At 54.8% G+C, this 12,208-nt stretch overlaps 1 protein-coding gene across 2 annotated transcripts in view; it reads right to left on the bottom strand.

Moving 5' to 3' along the window:
* Positions 1-12,208, bottom strand: part of LOC142907282 (sodium-dependent proline transporter-like) — a 62,808-nt gene that overhangs the window by 43,227 nt on the left and 7,373 nt on the right. The window contains exons 2-4 of one of the 2 annotated variants that reach the window (XM_076056593.1): positions 10,277-10,355; positions 4,117-4,339; positions 245-376 (exon numbers count right to left, since the gene is read on the bottom strand). In XM_076056593.1, coding sequence (XP_075912708.1) covers positions 245-376; positions 4,117-4,339; positions 10,277-10,351 — 430 coding nt within the window. In that variant the 5' untranslated portion in view covers positions 10,352-10,355. Of the gene's footprint in view, positions 1-244; positions 377-2,658; positions 2,711-4,116; positions 4,340-10,276; positions 10,356-12,208 lie in introns of those variants that run through there. The other variant, XM_076056592.1, reaches the window with a different exon arrangement.

Genomic DNA, 12,208 nt, shown 5'->3' with positions numbered 1-12,208 from the left:
GCGTAGTGTATAGTGTAGTGTATAGTGTAGTGTATAGTAGTGTATAGTGTAGCGTATAGTAGTGTAGTGTATAGTAGTGTAGTGTATAGTATTGTAGTGTATAATGTAGTGTATAGTGCTGTGACTGCCGTCGCAGAAGATCCCCGACTAACCGCACAGCACTTGCCCCGCCAGCCTGCTGGAGGCTACCTGGGGGTGGTGGTGGTGGTGCTCACCTTTGCACGTACGGCCGCTGTGAGCTCACCTGTAAGGATGGGGCAGCATCGCCACACGGCCAAGGGGCCCAAGGCACTGAACTGGCCCAGGCTGAGCTCCATGAGGAAGACTGGGAGGCCGCACAGAGCCAGCATGAGCAGGTAGGGGATGAGGAAGGCGCCTACACACAGACACACACAGACACACAGACACACAGACACACACACAGACACAGAGACACTCACCCACCCAGTCACCCACTCACCCAGTCACTCACTCACCCACTCACTCACCCACTCACCCACTCACTCACCCACTCACCCACTCACTCACCCACTCACTCACTCACCCAGTCACCCAGCCACGCACCCATTCACTCACCCACTCACCCACTCACTCAGCCACTCACCCACTCACTCAGCCACTCACTCACCCACCTACACACCCACCCACCTACACACCCACTCACCCACATACCCAGCCACCCACCCACCCACTCACTCACCCACTCACCCACCCACCCACTCACCCACCCACTCACCCACCCACCCACTCACTCACCCACTCACTCACCCACTCACCCACTCACTCACCCACCCACTCACCCACCCACCCACTCACCCACCCACTCACCCACTAACACACCCACCCACTCACCCACTCACCCACCCACTCACTCACTCACCCACTCACCCACCCACCCACTCACTCACCCACCCACCCACTCACCCGCTCACCCACCCACTCACTCACTCACCCACTCGCCCACTCACCCGCCCACCCACCCACTAACCCACTCACCCACCCACCCACTCACTCACCCACCCACCCACCCACTCACCCACTCACCCGCTCACCCACCCACTCACTCACTCACCCACTCACTCACTCACCCACTCGCCCACTCACCCACTCACTCACTCAGCCACTCACTCACTCACTCAGCCACTCACTCACTCAGCCACTCACTCACTCACCCACTAACCCACTCACTCATTCACCCACTAACCCACCCACTCACTCACCCACTCACCCACCCACCCTACTCACTCACTCACCCACTCACTCACCCACTCAGCCACTCACCCACCCACTCACCCACCCACTCACCCACCCACTCACCCACCCACTCACCCACCCACTCACTCACCCACCCACTCACTCACCCAGCCACCCACTCACTCACTCACCCACTCACTCACCCACCCACTCACTCACCCACTCACCCACTCACCCAGCTACACACGCACTCACTCACCCTCTCACCCACCCACTCACACACTCACTCACCCACTCACCCACTCACCCACTCACTCACTCAGCCACTCACTCACTCACTCAGCCACTCACTCACTCAGCCACTCACTCACTCACCCACCCACCCACTCACCCACTAACCCACCCACTCACTCACCCACTAACCCACCCACTCACTCACCCACTCACCCACCCACCCTACTCACTCACTTACCCGCTCACCCACCCACTCACTCACTCACCCACTCGCCCACTCACCCGCCCACCCACCCACTCACTCACCCACCCACCCACTCACTCACCCTCTCACCCACCCACTCACCCACTCACTCACTCACCCACTCACCCACTCACTCACTCAGTCACTCACTCACTCAGTCACTCACTCACTCAGCCACTCACTCACTCACTCAGCCACTCACTCACTCACTCAGCCACTCACTCACTCACTCAGCCACTCACTCACTCACCCACCCACTCACCCACTAACCCACCCACTCACTCACCCACTAACCCACCCACTCACTCACCCACTCACCCACCCACCCACTCACCCACTCACCAACCCACCCACTCACTCACCCACCCACCCACCCACTCACCCGCTCACCCACCCACTCACTCACTCACCCACTCGCCCACTCGCCCACTCACCCGCCCACCCACCCACTCACTCACTCACCCACTCACCCACTCACTCACCCACTCACCCACTCACCCACTCACTCAGCCACTCACTCACTCACTCAGCCACTCACTCACTCACTCAGCCACTCACTCACTCACCCACCCACTCACTCAGCCACTCACCCACCCACTCACCCACCCACTCACCCACCCACTCACCCACCCACTCACCCACCCACCCACCTCCACTGTTGCGGTAACACAGGTAAGGGAACCTCCACACGTTGCCCAGGCCCACGCACTCACTCACTCAGCCACTCACTCAGCCACTCACTCACTCACTTACTCACCCACCCACCCACTCACTCACCCACCCACCTACTCACTCACCCACTCACTCAGCCACTCACCCACTCACTCAGCCACCCACTCACCCACTAACCCACCCACTCACTCACCCACTCACCCACCCTACTCACTCACTCACCCACTCACTCACCCACTCACTCAGCCACTCACCCACCCACTCACCCACCCACTCACCCACCCACTCACCCACCCACCCACTCACCCACCCACCTCCACCGTTGCGGTAACACAGGTAAGGGAACCTCCACACGTTGCCCAGGCCCATGCACTCACTCACTCACTCAGCCACTCACTCACACAGCCACCCACCCACTCACTCACTCACCCACCCACTCACTCACCCACCCACTCACTCACCCACCCACCCACTCACTTACTCACTCACCCACCCACTCACTCACTCACCCACCCACTCACTCACCCACTCACCCACCCACCCACTCACTCAATCACTCACTAACCCACCCACCTCCACACGTTGCCCAGGCACACGCAGTATCTCACTCACTCACTCAGCCACTCACTCACTCACTCAGCCACTCACTCAGCCACTCACTCACACAGCCACTCACTCACCCACCCACCCACTCGCTCACCCACCCACTCACCCACCCACTCACCCACCCACCCACCCACCAACCCACCCACCCACCTCCACCGTTGCGGTAACACAGGTAAGGGAACCTCCACACGTTGCCCAGGCCCACGCACTCACTCACTCACTCACCCACCCACTCACCCACCCACCCACCCACTCACTCACTCACCCACCCACTCACCCACCCACTCACTCACCCACCCAATCACCTACTCACTCACTCACCCACTCACCCACCCACCCACTCACCCACCCACCAACCCACCCACCGACCCACCCACCGACCCACCCACCCACCCACCCACTCACTCACCCACCCACTCACCCACCCACTCACTCACTCACCCACTCACTCAGCCACCCACTCACCCACTAACCCACCCACTCACTCACCCACTAACCCACCCACTCACTCACCCACTCACCCACCCACCCTACTCACTCACTCACCCACTCACTCACCCACTCACTCAGCCACTCACCCACCCACTCACCCACCCACTCACCCACCCACTCACCGACCCACTCACTCACCCACCCACCCACTCACTCACCCACTCACCCACTCACTCAGCCACTCACTCACTCACTAACCCACCCACCTCCACACGTTGCCCAGGCCCACGCAGTATCTCACTCACTCACTCAGCCACTCACTCACTCACTCAGCCACTCACTCACTCACACAGCCACTCACTCACTCAACCCACCCACCCACCCACTCACTCACCCACCCACTCACCCACTCACCCACCCACTCACCCACCCACTCACCCACTAACCCACTCACCCACTCACCCACTCACCCACCCACCCACCCACTCACCCACCCACCCACTCACCCACCCACCCACCCACTCACCCACCCACCCACCCACTCACCCACCCACCCACCCACTCACCCACCCACTCACTCAGCCACCCACTCACTCACTCACCCACCCACTCACTCAGCCACCCACCCACTCACCCACTCACCCACCCACCCAGTCACTCACCCACTCACCCACCCACCCACCCACTCACCCACCCACCCACCCACTCACCCACCCACTAACCCACCCACCCACCTCCACCGTTGCGGTAACACAGGTAAGGGAACCTCCACACGTTGCCCAGGCCCACGCAGTATCCCAGCAGCGAGAGGAGGAACTCCATCCGCCCCCCCCATTGCTCGCGGGGGCTCCCGGGGGGCTCCCCCCTCCCCCCCTCCCCCATCCCCTCCAAGCCCTCGAAGGAGCCCTCGGGACCGGGGGTCTCGTAGGGCCCCACCAGGCCAGCCTCCCAGGCACCCTGTGACAGCAGCAGCACACACACACATAGCACACATAGCACACACATAGCACACACATAGCACACACACATAGCACACACACACATAGCACACACCTAGTACACACATAGCACACATAGCACACACATAGCACACACATAGCACACACATAGCACACACACACATAGCACACACCTAGTACACACATAGCACACACACACACATAGTACACACATAGCACACACACACACACACAGCACACACACACATAGCACACACACATAGTACACACATAGCACACACATAGCACACACACATAGCACACACACACATAACACACACACATAGCACACACACATAGCACACACACACACACAGCACACACACACAGCACACACACAGCACATAGCACACACATAGCACATAGCACACACACAGCACACACACATAGTACACACATAGCACACACATAGCACACACACATAGCACACACACACACATAGCACACACATAGCACACACACACATAGCACACACACACATAGTACACACATAGCACACACATAGTACACACACATAGTACACACACATAGTACACACACATAGTACACACACATAGTACACACACATAGTACACACACATAGTACACACATAGTACACACACATAGCACACACATAGCACACACATAGCACACACATAGCACACACACACAGCACACACACAGCACACACATAGTACACACATAGCACACACACACAGCACACACACATAGTACACACATAGCACACACACACACATAGTACACACATAGCACACACACACACACATAGTACACACAGCACACACACACACAGCACACACACATAGTACACACACATAGTACACACATAGCACACACACATAGTACACACACATAGCACACACATAGCACACACACATAGCACACACACATAGTACACACACATAGTACACACATAGCACACACACATAGTACACACACACATAGCACACACATAGCACACACATAGCACACACACACAGCACACACACATAGTACACACATAGCACACACACACATAGCACACACACACACATAGCACACACATAGTACACACATAGCACACACAACCACATAGTACACACATAGCACACACACATAGTACACACACATAGCACACACATAGCACACACATAGCACACACACATAGCACACACACACACATAGCACACACACACACATAGCACACACACACATAGCACACAGCACAGCACACAGCACAGCACACAGCACAGCACACACACATAGTACACACACATAGCACACACACATAGTACACACACATAGCACACACACATAGCACACAGCACAGCACAGAGCACAGCAGCACACACATAGTACACACATAGCACACACACATAGCACACACACATAGCACACACACATAGTACACACATATAGTACACACATAGCACACACATAGCACACACATAGCACACAGCACAGCACACAGCACAGCAGCACACACATAGTACACACATAGCACACACACATAGCACACACACATAGCACACACACATAGTACACACATAGCACACACATAGCACACACATAGCACACAGCACAGCAGCACACACATAGCACACACACATAGCACACACACATAGCACACACACATAGCACACACACATAGCACACACACATAGCACACACATAGCACACACATAGCACACACATAGCACACAGCACAGCACACAGCACAGCAGCACACACATAGCACACACACATAGCACACACACATAGCACACACACATAGCACACACACATAGTACACACATATAGTACACACATAGCACACACACAGCACACACACAGCACACACACAGCACACACACAGCACACAACACACACATAGCACACAAGACACACATAGCACACACACACAGCACACACATAGCACACAAACATAGCACACAACACACATAGCACACACACATAGCACACACACATAGCACACACACATAGCACACACACATAGCACACACAGCACACACACAGCACGCACAGCACACACACAGCACCCACACACAGCACCCACACACAGCACACACACACATAGTACACACACACAGCACACACACACACACAGCACACACACACACATAGTACGCACACACATAGCACACACATAGCGCACACACACACACATAGTACGCACACACATAGCACACACACATAGCACACACAGCACACACACAGCACACACACACATAGCACACAGCACACACACATAGCACACACACGCATAGCACACACACACGCATAGCACACACACCACACACACACACCACACACACACATACCACACACACATATCACACACACACACAGCACACACACATAGCACACACACACATAGCACACACACACATAGCACACACACATAACACACACATAGCACACACACACAGCACACACACATAGCACACACACACACAGCACACACACACATAACACACACACACATAGCACACACACATAGCACACACACACATAACACACACACACATAGCACACACACACACATAACACACACACACATAACACACACACACATAACACACACACACATGACACACACACACACATAGCACACACACACATAGCACACACACACATAGCACACACACACATAGCACACACATACACATAACACACACACACACATAGCACACACACCCCAACCCATAGCACACACACAGCACACACACAGCACACACACAGCACACACACACAGTGGGGGGGTGGGTGGGTGGAGTGGTGGGTGGAGTGGTGGGTGGAGTGGTGGGTGGAGTGGTGGGTGGAGTGATGGGTGGAGTGATGGGTGGAGTGGTGGGTGGAGTGATGGGTGGAGTGGTGGGTGGAGTGATGGGTGGAGTGATGGGTGGAGTGATGGGTGGAGTTGTGGGTAGAGTGGGGGGTGGAGTGGTGGGTAGAGTGGTGGGTGGAGTGGTGGGTGGAGTGGTGGGCGCAGTGGTGGGTAGAGTGGGGGCTGGAGTGGTGGGTGGAGTGGCGAGTGAAGTGGTGGGTGGATTGGTGGGTGAAGTGGTGGGTGGAGTGGTGGTGGTGGAGTTGTGGGTGGAGTGGTGGTGGAGTGGTGGGTGGAGTGATGGGTGGAGTGGTGGGTGGAGTGGGGGGTGGAGTGGTGGGTGGAGTGGTGGGTGGAGTGGTGGGGGGTGGAGTGGTGAGTGGAGTGGTGGGTGGAGTGGTGGTGGGTGGAGTGGTGATGGGTGGAGTGGTGGGTGGAGTGGTGGGTGGAGTGATGGGTGGAGTAGGGGGTGGAGTGATGGGTGGAGTGGTGGGTGGAGTAGGGGGTGGAGTGGGAGGTGGAGTTGTGGGTGGAGCGGTGGGTGAAGCGGTGGGTGGAGTGGTGGGTGGAGTGGTGGGTGGAGTGATGGGTGGAGTGATGGGTGGAGTGATGGGTTGAGTGGTGGGTGGAGTGGTGGGTGGAGTGGTGGGTGGAGTGGTGGATGGAGTGGTGGGTGGAGGGGTGGGTGGAGTGGTGGGTGGAGTGATGGGTGGAGTGATGGGTTGAGTGGTGGGTGGAGTGGGGGGTGGAGTGGTGGGTGGAGTGGTGGGTGGAGTGGTGGATGGAGTGGTGGGTGGAGTGGTGGGTGGAGTGATGGGTGGAGTGATGGGTGGAGTGATGGGTGGAGTGGGGGGTGGAGTGGTGGTGGGTGGAGTTGTGGGTGGTGGGGTGGAGTGGTGGGTGGAGTGGGGGTGGAGTGGTGGGTGGAGTGGGGGGTGGAGTGGTGGGTGGAGTGGTGGGTGGAGTGGTGGGGGGTGGAGTGGTGAGTGGATGGTGGGTGGGTGGAGTTGGTGGGTGGAGTGGTGATGGGTGAAGGTGGGTGGGTGATGGGTGGAGTGATGGGTGGAGTGGTGGGTGGAGTGGTGGGTGGAGTGTGGGGGTGGGGGGGTGGGGGGTGGGGTGGGGTGGGTGGAGCGGTGGTGAGGGTGGGTGGAGTGGTGGGTGGAGTGATGGTGGAGTGATGGGTGGAGTGGTGGGTGGAGTGGGGGGTGGAGTGGTGGGTGGAGGGTGGGTGGGTGGTGGGGATGGTGGGGGTGGAGTGGTGGTGGAGTGGTGGGTGGATGGTGGGTGGAGTGGTGGGGGTGGAGTGGTGGGTGGGTGTGGTGAGGTGGGTGGGTGGGTGGAGTGGTGGGTGGAGTGGTGGGTGGGGTGTGGGTGGAGTGGTGGGTGGAGTGGTGGGTGGAGTGGAGGGTGTGGGTGAGTGGTGGGTGGAGTGGGTGGGTGAGGGTGGTGGGTGGAGTGGGTGGTGGGGTGGGGGGGTGGGGGGTGGGTGGTGGTGGGTGGTGGGTGGAGTGGTGGATGGAGTGGTGGGTGGAGTGGTGGGTGGAGTGATGGGTGGAGTGATGGGTGGAGATGATGGTGAGTGGGGGGTGGAATGGTGCGTGTGGTGGGGGGTGGAGTGGAGGGGTGGAGTGGTGGTTGGAGTTGTGGGTGGAGTGGTGGGTGGAGTTGTGGGTGGAGTTGTGGGTGGAGTGGTAGGTGGAGTGGTGGGTGGAGTGGTGGGTGGAGTGGTGGATGGAGTGATGGGTGAAGTGATGGGTGGAGTTGTGGGTAGAGTGGGGGGTGGAGTGGTGGGTAGAGTGGTGGGTGGAGTGGTGGGTGGAGTGGTGGGCGGAGTGGTGGGTAGAGTGGGGGGTGGAGTGGTGGGTGGGTGAGTGAAGTGGTGGGTGGATTGGTGGGTGAAGTGGGGGGTGGAGTGGTGGTGGGTGGAGTTGTGGGTGGAGTGGTGGGTGGAGTGGTGGGTGGAGTGATGGGTGGAGTGGTGGGTGGGGTGGGGGTGGAGTGGTGGGTGGAGCGGTGGGTGGAGTGGTGGGGGGTGGAGTGGTGAGTGGAGTGGTGGGTGGAGTGGTGGTGGGTGGAGTGGTGATGGGTGAAGTGGTGGGTGGAGTGATGGGTGGAGTGATGGGTGGAGTGGTGGGTGGAGTGGTGGGGGGTGGAGTGGGAGGTGGAGTTGTGGGTGGAGCGGTGGGTGAAGCGGTGGGTGGAGTGGTGGGTGGAGTGGTGGGTAGAGTGGTGGGTGGAGTGATGGATGAAGTGGTGGATGGAGTGGTGGGTGGAGTGGTGGGTGGAGTGATGGTTGGAGTGGTGGGTGGAGTGGTGGGTGGAGTGGTGGGTGGAGTGGTGGGTGGAGTGATGGGTGGAGTGGTGGGTGGAGTGGTGGGTGGAGTGGTGGTGGAGTGGTGGGTGGAGTGGTGGGTGGAGTGATGGGTGGAGTGGTGGGTGGAGTGATGGGTGGAGTGATGGGTGGAGTGGTGGGTGGAGTGATGGGTGGAGTGGTGGGTGGAGTGGTGGGTGGAGTGGTGGGTGGAGTGGTGGGTGGAGTGGTGGGTGGAGTGATGGGTGGAGTGGTGGGTGGAGTGGTGGGTGGAGTGATGGTTGGAGTTGTGGGTGGAGTGGTGGGTGGAGTAGTGGGCGGAGTGGTGGGTGGAGTGTTGGGTGGAGTGGTGGGCGGAGTGGTGGGCGGAGTGATGGATGAAGTGGTGGGTGGAGTGGTGGGTGGAGTGGTGGGTGGAGTGGTGGGTGGAGTGATGGGTGGAGTGGTGGGTGGAGTGGTGGGTGGAGTGGTGGGTGGAGTGATGGGTGGAGTGGTGGGTGGAGTGGTGGGTGGAGTGATGGTTGGAGTTGTGGGTGGAGTGGTGGGTGGAGTGGTGGGTGGAGTGTTGGGTGGAGTGATGGGTGGAGTGATGGGTGGAGTGGTGGGTGGAGTGGTGGGTGGAGTTGTGGGTGGCGTGATGGGTGGAGTGATGGTTGGAGTTGTGGGTGGAGTGGTGGGTGGAGTGGTGGGTGGAGTGGTGGGGGGTGGAGTGGTGGGTGGAGTGGTGGGTGGAGTGGTGGGTGGAGTGGTGGGTGGAGTGGTGGGGGGGTCTCACCACCCCCCACGAGGGGGTCTCCAGGGGGCTGTGCCCGGGGAGTGGAGGGGACGTTGGAGAGAGCGGCGACTCCATCGTTCTGCACCACAACAACAACAACGTCAACATCAACACCACACACAACAACAACAACATCAACAACATCAACAACATCAACAACAACATCAACAACCAACAACACAACATCATCAACACACAACAACCAACACAACAACAACAACAACAACATCAAACAACGTTCAACAACAACAACAAACATCAACACCACAACAACATCAACAACATCAACATCAAACATCAACAACATCAAACAACTACAACATCATCATAAACACACAACAACAACATCAACAACATTAACATCAACAACAACAACATCAACAACATCAACAACATCAAACAACGTCAACAACATCAACAACATCAACAACATCAACAACATCAACATCAAACATCAACAACATCAAACAACTACAACATCATCATAAACATCAACAACAACATCAACAACATTAACATCAACAACAACAACATCAACAACGTCAACAACATCAACAACAACAATAACATCAACAACATCAACATAAAACATCAACAACATCAACAACAACTTAAACAACATCAAACATCAACAAATATCAAACATCAACAACATCAAACATCAACAACACCAACATCAACAACATCAACAACATTAACATCAACAACAACATCATCAACAACACCAACATCAACAACGTCAACAACATCAACAACATTAACATCAACAACAACATCATACACATCAACAACATCAACAACAACAACAACAACAACAACATCAGCAACATCAACAACAACAACAACATCAACAACAACAACATCAACAACATCAACAACAACAACATCAACATCAACAACATCAACATCAACAACATCAACAACAACAACATCAACAACATCAACATCAACAATATCAACAACAACAACATCAAACAACGTCAACAACAACATCAACAACATCAACAACATCAACAACAACAACATCAACAACAACGTCAACAACGTCAACAACATCAACAACATCAACATCAAACATCAACAACATCAAACAACTACAACATCATCATAAACATCAACAACAACATCAACAACATTAACATCAACAACAACAACAACATCAACAACATCAACAACAACAATAACATCAACAAATCAACAACATCAACATCAAACATCAACATCAAACATCAACAACAACATCAACAACAACATCAACAACATCAAACATCAACAATATCAAACATCAACAACATCAAACATCAACAACACCAACATCAACAACATCAACAACACCAAACATCAACAACATCAACAACATCAACAACATCAACAACATCAAACATCAACAACATCAAACATCAACAACAACACATCAAACATCAACAACAACAACATCAAACATCAACACATCAACAACATCAACAACAACAACATCAAACACCAACAATATCAAACATGAACACCAACATCAACAACATCAACAACACCAAACATCAACAACATCAACAACATCAACAACATCAACAACATCAAACATCAACAACATCAAACATCAACAACAACAACATCAAACATCAACAACAACAACATCAAACATCAACAACATCAACAACATCAACAACAACAACATCAAACACCAACAATATCAAACATGAACAATATCAAACATCACCAACATCAAACATCAACAACAACATCAAACATCAACAACAACATCAAACACCAACAATATCAAACATCAACAATATCAAACATCAACAACATCAAACATCAACAACAACATAATCAAACATCAACAACATCAACAACAACAATAAACTAGTGGTGTTGACGGTGGTGATGATGGTGGTGGTGGTGGTGATGATGGTGATGATGATGATGGTGGTGATG

Source organism: Petromyzon marinus, chromosome 76 (assembly GCF_048934315.1).
Source record: "Petromyzon marinus isolate PM22_M1 ecotype Great Lakes invasive population chromosome 76, UKy_Petmar_22M1.pri1.0, whole genome shotgun sequence".
In the NCBI taxonomy this organism is placed as follows: Eukaryota; Metazoa; Chordata; class Hyperoartia; order Petromyzontiformes; family Petromyzontidae; genus Petromyzon; species Petromyzon marinus.
Note: the sequence above shows the minus strand (reverse complement) of the source record. Positions and strands in the feature narration are given on the sequence as shown.